Source organism: Protopterus annectens, chromosome 1.part0, assembly GCF_019279795.1.
Source record: "Protopterus annectens isolate FY-2018-M chromosome 1.part0, PAN1.0, whole genome shotgun sequence".
NCBI lineage: Eukaryota > Metazoa > Chordata > Ceratodontiformes > Protopteridae > Protopterus > Protopterus annectens.
Window position 1 is genome coordinate 1,742,020,111 of NC_056725.1, and position 17,678 is coordinate 1,742,037,788.

The 17,678-nt window shown below is 43.6% G+C and overlaps 1 protein-coding gene across 1 annotated transcript in view; it reads right to left on the reverse strand.

Annotated features, from left to right (window-relative positions):
• Positions 1-17,678, reverse strand: part of PPIL4 (peptidylprolyl isomerase like 4) — a 614,262-nt gene that overhangs the window by 423,819 nt on the left and 172,765 nt on the right. The window contains exon 5 of the mRNA XM_044069026.1: positions 9,881-10,023. Coding sequence (XP_043924961.1) covers positions 9,881-10,023 — 143 coding nt within the window. The remainder of the gene's footprint in view (positions 1-9,880; positions 10,024-17,678) is intronic.

Below are 17,678 nucleotides of genomic sequence, written 5' to 3' on the forward strand. Positions count from 1 at the left end.
ACAAGACAAGGGAATGGGTAGCCTCTGTATATTATTCTACAAATCTGTCTTTGGCTTGCCCTGGCTGCAATTGGTGGCACAGACAGGCCCCTAATGTCACAGAGTGGGGCACTTAGGCAAGGTATCAAAGAGAAACTGCTGCCCTCCCCAGTTGGAAGACTGTGATGCCCTTGGTTTTACTATTACTGCCTTTAGACCAGCATCCACTCTAGACATTGCAGCAGTGTTAGACCTTTAATTTCCTTATTACTAATGGTCACACTGGTACCACAACTAGTATGAGCTCTTTTTTTGCATCATAGAAAAGAGGCATTTCAATAAAGTACAGTTTTGTACCTACCATAAATGTAGATGTTCGAAGATCCACATTGCTGCAGTCCTTACTTATGGGTAGTCCGCTGTCCTCGGTCGGCCCGCATACCAAAGCATTAGGCTGACGTCGGTCATGGGCGCACAGCCCTGACATCAGAGCGTCAGGGTATAAAAGCGCATGACCGACGTCATATCCTCAGTCTTTTCTTGCCACAGATGTCAGAAGGCCCTAAAAGAAAGGCCACAGCCAAAAAACAGAGTAATTTCCCAAAAGATAAGCCCAACAACAGCCATCACCCAAACCATATAACCATGCTAAGCTACAGAGGGGAAGGAGGGAGAGAAAATTGGACTGCAGCAATGTGGATCTTCGAACATCTACATTTATGGTAGGTACAAAACTGTACTATGTTCTTCATCTCACATTGCTGCAGTCCTTACTTATGGGTAGAATCCCAAAGCAACGGGAAAGGGAGGTTGGAAAAATCATAAAGCATTAGGGGTTGCTAAAATGCCCTGTAAAATTGCAGTGGCAAATCCAGCCCTAGACTTAGAATAAAGAGGAAGGTGGTAATGTTTAGAAAAAGTATGTACTGAACTCCAAGTGGCTGCTTCCAAAATATCCTTTGTAGGTACCCCCCTTAGAAAGGCAGTAGAAGTTGCAGTAGCTCTAGTGGAATGAGGTCTGATCCCAGTCGGAATCTCCTTACCATGATGGGAATAACAAAAGAAATACAAAACCCAATCCATTTAGAAATAGTTTGTTTTGAAACAGGTTTACCCTGTGAACCCAAAGCAAAAGAAACAAACAACTGCTGAGACTGTCTGAACTCCTTGGTTCTGCTCAAATAATAACGCAACTGCCTGTGAATATCCAAAGTATGCAAAATCTTCTCCCCTTTATTTTGAGGATTTGCATAAAAAGTAGGCAAATGAATAGTTTGGTTTAAGGCCACACTAGAAACCACTTTAGGCATAAAGGAAGGATTAGTACGCAAAGATACCCTATCCTTATGAAAAATCAAGAAAGGCTCCGCTGCCATAAGGGCCTGTAATTCAGAAACCCTTCTTGCAGAAGTAATGGCTAGAAGGATGAAGTTACTGGAGTAACGAAAACGAATGTCAAGGTGTTTTACTGGCGTTTACATTAAACCTGTGTTTTATGAAACTGTGAGTTCTGTGGAATTCATCATATCCTTTCGGAATCTGCTGGATATTTATTGGTTTTTGCCTCTTCTCGGTGTTGGTTTGTGTTTTTAGTATTGCTTTACAACACCTGCTTCACTTTGAAAGATACCCTATCCTTATGAAAAATCAAGAAAGGCTCCGCTGCCATAAGGGCCTGTAATTCAGAAACCCTTCTTGCAGAAGTAATGGCCAACAAAAAAGCAGTTTTCCATGACAAATACTTTAACTCGGCCGTAGCTGCAGGCTCAAAAGGTTGTAGAGTAAGCTTTTCCAACACAAAATTGAGATCCCAAGCAGGAGTAGGAGCTCTACGTGGGGGTCTTATGTTCTTTGCCCCTCTGAGAAACTGCTTAAACAAAGGATGAGAGAATAAAGGAGGGTCACAGTCATAATTAGCCGAAATGGCTGCAGCATGAACCTTTATGGAGGAGAAGGTCAAACCTTTGTCTAATAACTCAGTAAGATATTGTAAGGAAGCACTCAAATTAGGCTTGGAAACATCAAAGTCCTTCCCTTTGCTCCAAATAAAAAATCTCTTCCATTTATCAGCATAAACTTTCCTTGTACTAGGCCTCCTGGCCTCCAAAATAACATTCAAAACTTGTTGTGGAAGCTGAGAACCTCCAGAATCTAAAACAGAATATGCCAGGCTGTTAGATGCAGAGACTGAATTCTGACATTGAGAAAGTGATAGCCCACCTGAGACAAAAGGTGTGGAATCAAAGGCAGAGGCCATGGAGGCTCTCGGACCAAACTCCTCAGTAGTGGATACCAGTGTTGTCGAGGCCAATCTGGTGCTATCAGGATCATGGATGGCTTGTCTTGTCTGGCCTTCAAGAGAACCTTGGGCAGAAGAGGTAGAGGTGGAAAGGCATATACATGAAGATTGTCCCAACTGAATGACAGAGCGTCCACCTTCCAAGCTGTGGGATGAAACCTTTTTGTGCAAAACTTTGGCAACTGGTAATTTAGTGGTGAAGCGAACAGATCTATGTCTGGAGTTCCCCAAGACACTGTCAACTTTTGAAATACCTGAGGATCCAATTTCCACTCGTGAGGATCCACTATTTGTCTGCTCAATACATCTGCTAAGGAGTTCTGTGCTCCTGGTAGAAATCTTGCCTGAAGATTGAGGTTGTAACTGAGAGCTGTCTCCCACAAAATCATCGCTTGTCTGCAAAGAGGGTACGAATGAGTTCCCCCTTGCTTGTTGATGTACCACATGACAGTTGTGTTGTCTGTTAGAATCAACACCTGCCCTGGGTGAAGTAAATCCTTGAAAGCCATCAATGCAAATTGTACTGCTAACATCTCCTTCAAGTTGATATGCAAATGTTGAAGTCTGGCAGGCCACGTGTCTTGCACCCATTTTCCATTGAGGTGTGCTCCCCAAGCCTTGTCCGAGGCATCCGTCGTTAGAATCTGACTCGCCTCTGGTCGGGTCACAGAGAGTCCCTTGTTTAGGTGACATTCCTGAGCCCACCACAAAAATTCCTTCTGAATGCAAGGTATTATCTGAATGACAGTGTCTAGATCCTGGCAGTGTTGTGTCCATAGATTTTGAGATACCATTGAAGCTTCCTCATATGCAATTTGGCATTGGGAAGCACCAGAATACAAGATGCCATGAACCCCAAGGCTTGAAGGACTGTCCTTGCAGTCAGCCTGGACCGTAGAGACATTTGATGGAAATAAAGTGAAAGACTTTTCTGTTTGTCCGGGGTCAAAAGGCCATCTGGGAAGCTGTATTCAGTCTCACACCCAGAAAGCACATGTCCTGAGAGGGTACTAGACTGGACTTTGTTTCGTTCACAGAATACCCTAGGCATCTTAACACTACCATCACATACTGTAGATGCTGAAGAAGCTCGTCCTTGTCTTGTGCAATAATCAGGCAATCGTCCAAATAAGGATAAATTTGTATTCCTTCCATCCTGAAAAAGGCTATCACTGGAGCCAGAACCTTTGTGAACACTCTGGGCGCAGTAGATAAGCCAAAGGGCAATGCAGAGAACTGATAATGTAAATTTCCAGCTCGAGCGCAGGTACTTCCTGCAACTGGGCCTGATAGGAACATGAAGATAAGCCTCTTTTAGATCCAGAGTTACCATCCAGTGATCTTTTCCCAGCAGAGGCAAAAGCTGTTGTAATGTCAACATTTTGAACTTTGGAATGTCCAAATAAGTGTTGAGGAGAGATAAATCCAAAATCGGTCTCCACGTGTTCCCTTTCTTTGGTACTAGAAACAGGCGGAATAAAACCCTAGACCCACTTCTGAAGGAGGTACTGGCTGTATGGCTCCCATGTGAAGAAGTAATGAAATCTGTTTGTGAGCCTCCATCCTTTGCCGAGGAGGAATGTCTGGCATACCTTTGAAAGGAGGCAATGTATGGAAATAAAACTTGTAACCTTTGTTTATAATGTCCAACACCCATTTGTCTTGGGTGATTAAAACCAATTTTGCTTGAAGAGAGCTAGCTTTCCTCCCAAAGGAGCTGCCAGGCAAGAAGAATCTGGCAGCTGAAAATGCAGGTCATTGGGCCTGTTTACGAAAGGACTGGCCCCTACCCACACCAGCAGATTGAGCAGGCGAACTCCATGTTCTAGGCCTAAAGGTACTCTGAGCTCTGCCCCTACCACGCCTAGATCTACCCCTAGACTGGGAATCAGAAGAAGGGTACGTCCACCCCTTAGCTGGCCAATTTCTACTAAACTTAGGAGGTTGAACCTGCAAAAAATCTTTAACAGTCTGCATAGACTTAGCCTTGTCCTCCATTTTCTTCAAAACAGACTCCACAGGAGGACCAAACAAAACTTCGGACTGTAAAGGGGCATCCAGAATTCTAGACTTAACATGCTCAGATAAATTCTGATCCTTAAGCCAGGCATGCCTACGAAGAACTGGACCAGTGGCAGCCACTCTAGAAGAAGCCTGCAAAGCATCAAAGCCACACTGCAAAGAATGTTTCCCCACCTGTTCAGAAACATGCACCAAATCTTGCAATTCTTTACACTCTATGCCCTCTGCCAAAGCATCCACTTTAGATTTTAGCTGAGAAAGGAGGAAATTCTGATATTTCAACATATGAAACTGGCAATTTAAAGCCCTCATTGCTAAAGTAGAAGAGGTGTACACCTTCTTACCCCATCTGTCCAAAGCTCTAGCTTCCTTATCTAGAGGAACCGGATTCTTTACAACAGAAGCCCTAACACCCTTAGGCCCCTGACTAATAGTTTCTGGGTCCGCCCTAGGACTCTTATATAGGTATTTATGAGCCTCAGGTACCCTATAATACCTGTCCGGTTTAACTGGTGCAGGAGGCATAGAATCTGGATTAAATGAGGCCTCCGAAAAAAACATCCTGAACAACATCCAAAACAGGAGGAATAGCCAAGGGTCTGTGCTGTGGTAAAAACAAGAACTCTCTAAGCCTCTTTCTGGAATCTGAGTAATCCTGTCCTTCCCACTTAAAATGTTCCCTCATAGAGTGTAAGGTTTCTGAAAATGAAAAATCCTCTGGAGGGGAAGCAGAAGGAGTAGAATCCTCTGCATCGGAATCCGAATAAGGAGGAAAATCTTGAATATCTTCAGCAGAAGACTCAGAATCATCTGAGGCCTGCTCCAAAATTTCCAACTCTGGCTCTACCCTGGGCCTCTTATCAGGAGGGGGCATGGAACCTCTAATTAAAGTAATCAAATCTTCTGCCATTTTAAGCATATGCTTCTTAGGTACAGACCCTGAAGAACCAGAACTAACTCCAGAAGAAAGCAAAACAGACCTGCCCTTAGAAGGAGCCCTAGAAACAGTAGCAGGAGGCCTAACCCCCTTAGGCAAAGAAGGGAGAATAGTAACCTGAGAGGCCCCTTCAGCCTGACCTGACTCCTGTGAGGCCACATCCTGTAAAATCAAGGTTTCCCCCTGAGACTCAACAGAAACTTCAGCCGGATCCACCTGTTCCACTGCAGTCTCTAAAGGACCGGCGTCCGAAATGGACGAATCATCCTGTCTAGGCTTTACAGATTTGTCTTTACGCTTCTTCGTGGAAGCGGGCGTCGGAGGATCCGACGGCATATTATAATTACACCTTTTGCAAAAGACTAACCTAGCGCAATCTAGCCTTCTCTTAATAGTGCGCTTATTGAACCTAGCACAAAACCGACACCCAACTACGTCGTGCTCCGGCCCCAAGCAAGGGATACAAAGCAAGTGGTAATCCCTATGCGGTATCTGCTTCTCACAAGAAATACAATTATTCACTTTTTCTGACATCCGGTAAATAACTGAGGCAAGAAAAACAAAATGCTCCCAACGGGTACTTAGCCCAACTTGGTATGTCTGAAACTCCGAAAACGAAAAATTTCAGAAAGCCGAACGGCACTTGCAACGCTGCTTCTGCATCGGACCATGCGGCAAAAAAGACTGAGGATATGACGTCTGTCATGCGCTTTTATACCCTGACGCTCTGATGTCAGGGCTGTGCGCCCATGACCGACGTCAGCCTAATGCTTTGGTATGCGGGCCGACCGAGGACAGCGGACTACCCATAAGTAAGGACTGCAGCAATGTGAGATGAAGAACATCTGTAAGAGTTTTCCCTTATTTTCAATATACTCTAGTTTCTCCTTAATGTTTGGTCTGAACAAAGCAAATCTGTTGAAAGCTCCACAACACTGGATACTTTCTAGGCCTCTTTAAAGGGAGTAACCATCCTGCTGGCAAGAGGAACCATCCAGGAAGCAGGCTGGGAAGACTAAAAAGTTTCCTGCAGAATTTTTTGCAGAGATCTGTGGACCAGCCTCATGCCTCATCATCTCAAAGAATTCCTTAAATCTGGTGTCAGCTGGGGAAGATGGTGGGAAGTCTGCTGCATCTCTACTATCTGCGTGTAATAGGAGGGACTCAAATGAAGAATCAATATGCTTCCTCTTCAAGTACGTTCTGTACTCCTCACTGAAGGGAAGGATTCTGAGTAAGAGGAAGAAGCTGGGCTACTACCAGACATAAGATGCACCTCTGCCAGCAGCTTCAAGATTATCTGTCCCATTGACTGATAATCTGAAGAAGCAGATGGAAGACGGTATGACGTACAGACCAGCGCAGCTGCAACTTTAGAGGGTGGCACAGGTGCAGAACAGTATAAAATATCAACATTAGAAAATGATTTCAAAGCATCATATGGGGTGAAAGGCATCAGTGCTAAATGCCTAAAGTCAATGTTCACTGACATTAAAGCATCCCACCTGGCTCTGACTAATCAACTCCAGCTGTCAATGCCAAAATCCAGCACTGAAAGTCTCACACCTGAGGCTTAAAGGCAGAACCTCTGGCAACCAACAATGATGCTGACAGCATTGGTGTTGACATCAATCCCAAAGGCCCAGGGACACAAAGATACCCAGTGGCAATACTGACAACACCACCACCACAAACATCAATGACTATATTGATATGGAAAGTGTCAAAGTAAAGAGTTGTGGTCTCAAAGTCCTAACAAACTCCAACTTCGAAGATTATGTCAGTATTGACTGCAGCACCTGCAGGGTGCTGAATGGCTTCACTAGTATTGGCATCAGTAGGGTGACAGGGAGGAAACTTCAGAGAAACAGGAGAAGACAGAAACACCCTTACTCCTCTGAAATTAGATGGTAGATAAGACTATCTCCATCTGCATCTTCACAACATCCCTCACCATCTGTTAATGTTCAACATAACAGAGTGACTATAAAAAGAAATGAAGGATGTTCAGAATTACTTGGTAGGTGAAGACTTGGAGAATATATCTCCCAAGTGCTACTTCATATAAAGGAGATGCATCATGTTGCCTGGAAAGTCTGCCTGGAAGGAGTGTCCACAACAATAACTGAAAGGATCTGAACCCCTGTAGAGGAAAGAACATTAGCAATGACAGGACTTTTCCAATTTAAGTTTCTTTGCAAGAGTTGTGAAAGTGCTTCAGATAGATAGATCTCTCTGTCCTCTTTGGGTTTTTGTGAGATTTGCACTTCTCCCTACTCTTATCTTTCCCTTTCTGTTTAACACAGTCTGAAGACTCTCTAGTTTACTGGTACCAAAGGAGCCATCCCCTACAAAGCCACAGAAATAGAAGCCCTGTCCAGAGCAGACCTATCTGTAGGCAATAATCTTGTAAGAGACAGTTTTGTTTTTTCTGTCTCTCAAGATCTTAGTATCAAAAGCCTGGTAAATGTCACAGTCAACCTTAAGATTTCCAACTCAAAACAAACTATCCATAGCATGCACCTGCCCTGAGGAATTCAGTGCCCACATTTATCATATTTTTATAAAGCCTGAACTTTTCTCATCCAAGACTACACAAAGGGAGGAAATGACATACTTACAGCACAAAATAATACTTCTAAAGTCCTGAACAATACTGGTACATCACAAAGCAACGCATTCAAAAGGAAACAGGACACTATACAGAAGGAACCACTACAAAACAATTCTGAGAGAAAGCAAGATTACAAAGTCCAACAGCAAAAAAAATATTAATTATAAATGCTTTTTAATAGCAGCAACAACAGAGAGACTGAAGCAACTTGAACATAACAGCACTGAAATAACATAAAGGCAATATAAAAATGTTGTGGCTTAGGGTTGATGAGAAATACAACTCAATAATTAAAAAAGGTGTGTTCTGACCTGTAGGTAGCATTCAAAAGGAAAATGTTAATTGCACAAAAGGTAACAGATGAAATTGGCTTTTTTTATTAAAGTCTTTATACAAAACGATGTTTCTCTATGTGAGCTCATACAGAAGTAAAAGAGATCTGGTAAGGAAGTAGATGTAAGTAACGGGAGAAGTTAGAGCCTAGTTTCAACTGCAGAGCTGCTTCGGTCATACTTTTCTTGGTCCTACAGGTTGAAGATCGACTTGACCACTTCAGATTATCTATACTACAGGCACAGGTGATTGCCAAAAGAAAGCATTTTGCATTTAGGATTTTCAGATCAAAAATATCAATAATTCAAAGACTTGGCATGAGCACATCAAGAGCTAGAGGGTTGATACGTGGCATAATAAAATTTAAGTCTAGAGGTCTGGAGTGAAAGATACTCCTAAAGAAATGCTTCAGTCGAAGATCTGAGAAACAAAGTCCCATACTGTGATGTAAAAGGATAAAGCCCTGACTACAATCTAGATCCATCCATCCACAACCCCTTCTTCCCTTTTTTGCACGTGGGGTTGAGGTGCCACTTCAACAGTAACAATCATCTACAGCCAAGGTTTACACCAGCAGATGGCTAACCCTGTCACTGCAGTTCTTCCGCACCACACAAACACTAGCACACTCATGCCTATAGCCAATTTACAGTGTCCAAACCACGTACTGCATGCCTTTAGAATGTGAGAGTAAATTGGAGCACCACTAATAAACCCACATGAAAACAGGGAGGACATGCAGACTCTGCACAGAAGGCATCCAAGCTGGGAAGTGAACCGGGGAACATCTTGCTGTGAGGTGACAACACTAATCTTTGCACCATTGTGCCGCCCACCTACAATCTAGATGACCAAGATGAATTAGTAATCTGAATGCTGCAGCAGCCAGATGGAGGAATATGGAGATAAGCAGACCATTTCAGCTCAAGCACCTGTGGGAGATGACAGGCAGCCTGGCTTGTTGAAGTGTCAGCACCTACTGAACAAAATATGCATAGCATGCAGTATATGGGTCAGGGATGTGAGCTTGATTATATCAAACTTTGCAGCAGTTTTCATGAAGGATGGGCAGAAGCGTGCACACCTGTAGAGAAAGACACAACATGCCCTCATATATGTGAGTGCAGACATTAACCACCAGGGGAGGGTTTGTGGCATAACAACAACAACTCTGATGGCTGCAAGGAAAATGGCCTCCTGTGATCAGCTCTTGCCCTACAGGGGTACAAATGTCCCGACAGATCCTGGAAGGGCTGATGGTGAGCAAATTTCATAAAAGTATTAAAATCATCAAGTCTAGCATCCATAGTAATAAAGCAATAATCATCACATACTGGTAAATTATCAAAAGGGTTCCTTAAGTATTAAGGCACCTTCTAGACTCCACACATTTTTGAACTGGTTACCTATTTTTTAATTATTTAGGTTTGTCAGAGTCAAGGTAGTGCAAATAAATTTGATATACAAATGGAAAGTCACTATTCAACCTGCAAAAGCAAAACTGGCACAAATGTGCTCACTCAAGTACCAGCTTTGTTTTACAGCTGGGCCACAAACTACCACATCAACATGACTCTGTCTGATTATCATATTAACATCCAATTAGTAAAGGATTCCAACCAAATTCTAGCATTTAAAGGAGGTAATTTATACAGTCATCCCCACTTATCTAATGAATAATGAAACACAAACATACCTGATATCCTGGAAGGGAACAAATTCCCTATCAACAAAAGTTTCATTAATCTTCATCAATACATCCATACCCTCCGTCACCTCTCCAAACACAGTGTGTAAATTATCAAGATAATCCATATTTTCTCCTGTGGTAATGAGAAACTAAATAAGAAAAAAATGTAAATAACCAGAACAAAATTAGAAATGAGAAGCATACCACTCACCAAACATTAAAATTGCAAAAATGCTTTCAAAAAATTAAAAAAAAAATGTCTAAAAGAGTAGAGTTGTGTAAAATCTTCCCATAACAGCAGATGTCCTTCCCTTTACCATTTCAGTATTCCTTACTCTAGGATCCCCTGCCAAGGTTAGTGTGACATCCAGCCAGTATACCAAAGCCTTAGCATTACTAGTACATTGTATGTCACACATACGCTCCACACTCCTGGCATATGGCATAAAGGTGACATACAGACATACCTACCTCAGAACAACAGTCCAATGAAGGAAAAAAAGAAAAAGGAAGTAAAGAAAAGGGGGGGTAAAGAGTAAATAATGCAACATGAAGGTAAGGACATCTACTGTTATGGTAAGATATTGCACAACTGTACTACGCTATTTCAAATCACTGTTGCAGTATTCCTTACTCAAGGTAGAGTACAAAAGCTCAAGAGGAAACTTGGGAGGATGAAGGTCCAGCATAGCCTCAAGAAAACCATGAAGCCCTGGCAAATCCAGCTGTGGCTCTGGAAACAACCAGCTTATAATGTTTCATAAAAGTATGCACAGAACTCCAAGTAGCTGCCTCAAGGCTGGAATTGATATCTAATCCTTGAAAAAAGCACCAGAAAAAGCCACAGTTCTTATAGAATGAGCCTTAAAAGAAGTAGAAAGGCTTTTCCCATGAAAAGAGCAACAAAAAAAAAATGGCATTAGATATCCAAGAATAAATTATTTGCTTAGAAACAGCCAAATCTAGAGACCTAGAATGAAAAGAAACAAAAAGTTGCACAGATTTACGAATGGCTTCAGTTTTATCTAAATAACATCCGAGTGTCTGTGCAAATCCAAAATGTGAAGAACCTTCTCACTAGCAGACTGCGGAGAAGGAAAAACAGTGGGCAAATTAACAGACTGATTAAGAAACAACTCTTTAACCATCTTGGGCATATGGATTAGTATGAAGAGACACCCTGTCCCTATGAAAAAACTAAAAAAGGAGGAACAGCCATAAAGGCCTGATGCTCAGACACCCTTCTAGCTGAAGTAAGGGCCAAAAGAACAACAGCCTTCCAAGTACAGTGCTGTGAGGAAGCTGAAGCTGCAGACTCAAAAGGAACCAGAGTCAATAAAGGCCTCAGGAAGGAGAAATAGGCTTCCTGGGAGGTCTAAAATGAAGAATGTCTTTAAGGAATTATTTGACATCAAATTTAGGGGGGAAAGAAGGAGTCAAAAGCAGACAAGCAGAAATATCTGAAAGGTGGGCTTTAACTTAAGAGTATGCCAACCCAACATGCCACAATTCACACAAATAAGACAGAACCAAAGCACCTTCCACAGAAAGGTTATGAGTAAGACACCAAACAGAAAATCTATTTCATTTGGACAAATAAGATTTCCTGGAAGTGGGTTTCCTGGCCTCCTGCAGAACCCAAAGAACATCCTCAGAAAAAAAGGTGCTTAGAAAGGGATCAAAACCCTATTACTCACTGTGTCAGTTGAAGAGTTGACAAGTGAGGATGGATGAGAGACCCCTGTGTGAGTAGGTCTACCCTGTGAGGTAACCTGTGGCAATTGCCCTTGGCTAAGTGCAGAAGAAGATGGAACCGATGCTATCTGGGCAAAAAGACTTAGCACGAGCACATCAAGTCACCAATAAGATCTTGGGAGAGTCTTATTCTATCTTGAACAGCACCCTTGGTATGAGAGGAGGGAAGGCATAAAGAAACATATCCTTCCAAGAAGAAGAGAAGATGTCCACCTTCCAAGCCAGAGGACATAGGACTCTGATAAAAGACAGGAAGCTGTCTGTTCAGAGAGAAGGCAAACAGATCTACCTGAGGTGTACCCTGCTGGTGGACAATGTCCTGAAACACATCTCTGTGATGCATCCATTCATAATCTGTGTTATGGACTTGCTCAGAGGGTCTGGCACAATGTGTTGCTCTGAAGGAATATAAACAGCCTAAAAATTGGGTTGGGAGGGTGGCCTAATGGTTAAGGTGTTTGCCTTACAAGCACAAGGTTCAGGGTTTGTGTCTCACAAAGGATAATTGGCTAGGTTTGAAATGGCTCACAAGGGCAGTTAGCTTAGTACTAATCTATAAACATATAAGAGTCACCTGATACTGGACAGACAGATCCCAAACCTGAAGAGCTAGTCTTCACAAGAGGTAAGACTGTGTCCCCCATTTTTGTTGATGTACCACATCACTGTGGTAGTCTGTAAATATTTTGATAGGCCCTGGAATGCCTGAAGAGCCAGAAGGAGAGCTCTCATTACATTGATGTTGTTATGGTCCTTCCTCTGACAAAAGAACCAAAGGCCTTGACCCTTTAGAGAGCCGAAAGAAATTCCCCACCCCAGGTCTAAGGCACCTGAAAACAGTTCCTGAGAAGGGACTGGGGGCTGAAAGGGAAGCCTTGTGCTGAGAGACAGTTGACAAATCTACCACTGAAGCTCTAGCCTGAGGCATGGAAGAAGAGGAACTGAAAGTCCATGAGTCCAAGGATGAGAGTGTTGAAGCCAGACTAACTTTAGGAACTATTGTAGCTTTCTCATATGAAGCTTGGCTAGAGGAAACATGGGAATGGTGGAAGCCATCTATCCCAGAGCCCCTAGAAACTCCCAGGCTGTAAATGAGAACAGAGGAAGAAGGGCCTGAAAAAAGGCAATAAGAGTCAAAGCCTTGGGATGCAGCAGGAATGCCAGTATAGGAATGGTCTGGAGCCTGCATCTGATAAAACCATGACCCCGAGAAACAGTCAGGAAGGTTTTTGGAACTTTACTGTAAACCCTAAGCTCTACAAGAGGCAAGTAGCATGATTAGCTGGAGCAGGGTCTCTGGAGAGGAAGCCTGAATGAACAGGTCATCTAGGCAAGAAAAGACTTGTATCCCCCTCATCCTGCAAAAAGCAATCACAGGAGAAAGACATTTGGGGAAGACCCATAGGACAGTAAAGAGGCCAAAGGCCAAAGCAGAGAACTGGCAGAGCAAGGAAGAAACAAAGAAATGCAAACATTTCCTAAAATGGGGATGAATGGGAATATAGAAACAGGCATCCTTGAGACCCAGAGAAAAGTACAGTTTTGTACCTACCATAAATGTAGATGTTCGAGTGCTCATACAGCTGCAGTCATAACAGATGGGTTATCCTGCCGTCAGGCGGGTCCTCGGTCGGCCGAATTCCAAAATCTAGGTCAGGCGTCGGTTGTCGTCGCTTCTTCCCTGACGTCAGTGCGCCAGGGGTATAAAAGAGGCAGCCAACGCCATTTTCTTCAGTTTTTCTTGCCCCAGATGTCAGGTGCCCCCAGAAGGAAGGCAAACATAATGTAATGCAAAGATGCAATGTTGATAAATCAAAAACAGTAGTTGCAAGCAAATACACCATAAAAGAATACCCCAAAAAGGTTATATGAGAAGTATTTGTCATAAGGCCTGTCCTAAGAGGGCTTGGAGGGAGGGAAACCTGGACAGCAGCTGTATGAGCACTCGAACATCTACATTTATGGTAGGTACAAAACTGTACTATGTTCATCGTGCATACAGCTGCAGTTATAACAGATGGGTAGAATCCCAAAGCTAAGTAAGGGTGGCAGGCACTAAGTGGAACTAGGAGGGGCTAGGATGCCCTGCAGGACTGCTGTGGCAAAACCCGCTCTAGATTTTGAGTATAGTGGGAGGTGATAGTGCTTGGAGAAAGTGTGCACTGAACTCCAGGTGGCTGCTTCCAAAATGTCCTTGGTAGGGACCCCCCTGAGGAAGGCTGCAGAGGTAGCTGTGGCTCTGGTGGAGTGGGGTCTGATGCTTGCAGGCACAGTTTTTCCATGAAATGAGTAACAAAAGTGTATGCAGTGGGCTATCCATTTTGAAATTGTCTGTTTGGAAATAGCCTTTCCCTGAGCACCTACAGCATAGGACACAAAGAGTTGCTCAGATTTCCTGAATGGCTTTGTTCTGTCCAAGTAGAAACGTAGTTGTCTGTGAATGTCCAAGGAATGTAGTAGTCTTTCCCCTTTGTTTTGTGGATTAGGATAAAAAGTAGGTAAGTGGATAGTCTGATTCAAAGCTACACTGGATACTACCTTTGGCATAAAGGTAGGATTGGTTCGTAAGGAAACTCTGTCCTGATGGAAAATGATGAATGGTTGCACAGCCATGAGGGCCTGTAGCTCCGAAACCCTGCCTGCTGAGGTGATAGCCAGAAGAAAGGCTGTTTTCCATGACAAGTACTGTAACTCTGTTGAAGAAGCTGGCTCGAAGGGAGGAAGGGTCAGCTTTTCCAATACGTAGTTGAGGTCCAAAGCAGGGACTGGTGGTTTCCTTGGGGGGTTTAAATTCTTTGCGCCTCTGAAGAACTGCCTTAAGAGAGGGTGAGAGAATAATGGAGGATCTGTGTTGTATTGTGCAGAAATGGCTGAAGTGTGGATCTTGATGGAGGAGAAGGAAAGTCCATTGTTTAACATCTCAGCTAGGTACTGTAATATTTGAGGTATATTTATTACCCAAGGATTCTGTCCCTTTTCGAGATCCCAGGCATAAAATCGTTTCCATTTGGCGGAGTAAGCCTTTCTATTAGAAGGTCTTCTGGCCTCCAAGATGACATTCTGCACCTCCTTGGAGAGGAGAAACTGTTGGGAAATCAAGGAATTCTCCATGCAGCTAGATTTAGAGTTTTGAGATGGCTGTGAAGGGTCTTGTAGTTGTGCTGGGACAACAGAAGAGGGACTAGAGGTAGGATCTATGGTGGGGAGTGTGTCAGGCTCCTCAGGAGCGGATACCAGTGTTGTCTTGGCCAGTCTGGAGCGATGAGAATCATTTTTGGCCTCTCTGCTCTGGCTTTTAATAGAACTTTGGGCAGCAGAGGAAGAGGTGGGAAGGCATTGACTGTCAATGTTGCCCAATTGAGGGAAAGTGCGTCCACTTTCCAGGCCTGTGGATGATAGGTCCTTGAACAAAATTTTTTCAACTGGCAATTTCTGTGGGTAGCAAAGAGATCTATGTCTGGCTGTCCCCATGCCTGAGTTATCTTTGTGAAAAGTTGAGGATACAACTTCCATTCATGTGGATCTGTCATATTCCTGCTTAGGTTGTCTGCCAGTGTATTTTCCTTCCCTGGCAGGAATTGTGCCTGCAGTTGAATTTGCAATTCCAGTGCTGTGTTCCATAGGGTCATGGCTTGCCTGCACAGGGGGTATGAATGAGTTCCCCCTTGTTTGTTTATGTACCACATCACTGTGGTGTTTTCTGTCCTTATCAATAGCTGGCCTGGGTGCAGTAGGTCTTTGAAGGTCATAATAGCCTTTTGCACGGCTAGCATTTCCTTTTGGTTGATGTGGAGGTGCTTCTCTTTTCGGGTCCATTTTCCCTGAATGCACTGATCTGTCATGTGTGCTTCCCAGGCGTAGTCTGAGGCGTCTGTTGTGATGATTTGAGTTGCTTGAGGTACACAGAAAGGAAGACCTGTGTTTCTTTGGCAAGCTTGAGTCCACCACAAAAATTCCTTTTGAAGGCATGGAATGAGTGGGATAATTGTTTCCAAGCTGTGGCTGTGTTGAGACCATAAGTTTTTCAGGTACCATTGAAGTTTCCTCATATGCAGCTTTGCACATGGGATTAGTAGGATGCAAGATGCCATGAATCCCAGATCCTGCAGGATTTTCCTTGCAGTTAGCCTGGTGTAAGTTGCCATTTTTCTGAAGTATTGAGACAGTTGCCCTTGCTTGTCTGGTGTGAGGTAGGCCATCTGGGTGGTTGTATCCAAGCTGGCACCCAGGAAAATTATTTGTTGAGAGGGTATTAGTTTTGATTTCTTTTTGCTGACTGTGTATCCCAGGAAGTTCAACAGTTTTATTACAAACGCCAGGTGCTGCAGTAGTATGTCCTTGCTGTCCGCTTGGATCAGGCAGTCGTCCAGATATGGGTAGATTTGTATCCCTTGTAGTCTGCAGAAGGCGATTACTGATGCCAGGCATTTCGTAAACACTCGGGGCGCAGTAGATAAGCCAAAGGGCAATGCAGAGAATTGGTAATGGGTTGAACCTGCAAGAAATCTGAGGTATCTTCTGCAATCTTGTCTGATAGGGACATGCAGGTATGCCCCCTTGAGGTCCAATGTTACCAGCCAAGACTTCTTGCCCAGCATGAGAAGAAGCTGCTGTAATGTGAGCATCTTGAATTTTGGCACCTGTAGATATGTGTTTAGGATGGATAGGTCTAAGATAGGTCTCCAATCTTTGTCTTTCCTCAGTACCAGGAATAGTCTGGAATAAAACCCTTGACCTTGTTCTTTTGCAGGTACCTCTTGAATTGCTTTCATGTCTATAAGAGCTGAAACTTGTTTTTGTGCCTCTGCCCTTTGATTTTGTGGCAGGTTTGGCATGCCTCTCATTTTTGGAAGGGTGTGAAAGTGGAGCCTGTAGCCTCTGTCTATAATGTCCAGAATCCATTTGTCTTTTGTTACAACATGCCAATTTTTTGAGAATAATGTCAATTTTCTGCCCAAAGGTGCTGCCATTAAAGCTTTGCTTGGCAGGAGTAGGGGGGAGTCATTGTGTCTGTTTTCTAAAAGACTGTGATCTATCTTCTCCACCTCTTGGGGTTGGTGCTTGCCACTGTCTGGCTCTGAATGATCCTTGAGGTTGCACTCTGCCCCTTGGGCGCCTGTATCTGCCCCTTTGAGGTCTGTCCATGGCTGGAAAGGACCAATTTTTTGAGGGCCAGTTTCTGCTGAAACGTGGAGGCTGTACCTGCAGGAAATCTTTCACTGTTTGCATTGATTTCGCTTTTTCCTCCATTTTCTTTAGCACCTCCTCAGCTTTAACACCAAACAATACATCTTTTTGAAGAGGAGCATCTGATAATTTAGCTTTGACATGATCTGGTAAGGTTTGCTCTTTGAGCCAAGCATGCCTACGTATAACAGACCCCGTAACAGCAGCTCTACATGAGGCCTCTAAAGCATCAAAACCACACTGCAAGGTATGTTTACCCACTTGCTCTGCATCATGCAACAAATCCTGCAACTCTTTTAAATCTGGTTGTTCTGGTTGTGTCATCTTGCTTTTCAGCTGAGATATCAAAAACTGTTGATACTTTAACATATGGAACTGACAGTTTAATGCCCTCATGGTTAAAGTGGCCGAGGTGTACACCTTTTTCCCCCCACCTTTCTAAAGCTCTGGAATCTCTCTCAGAAGGTAATGGATTTTTAGCAATAGAGGCCTTAATTCCCTTGGGACCCTGTGAAACTGTTTCTGGGTCAGCAGTATGGCTTTTATATAGGAACTGGTGAGAATCAGGAACCCGGTAATACCTGTCTGGTTTAACAGGAGCTGGTGGCAAAGAATCAGGATTAAGGCTGACTTCTATGTACACATCATCCAATATATCTAAAACAGGAGGGATAGCCAGAGGCCTATGCTGGGGGAGCAGAAGAAATTCCCTGAGCCTTTTCTTGGAATCTGAATAATCTTGGCCTTCCCAGTGAAAGTGTTCCCTCAATGTATGCAGGGTTTCCCCAAAAGAGAAGTCCTCAGGGGGGGGGAGACCGAGGGAATAGATTCCTCTGCATCAGAGCCTTTGAATGGAGAATAG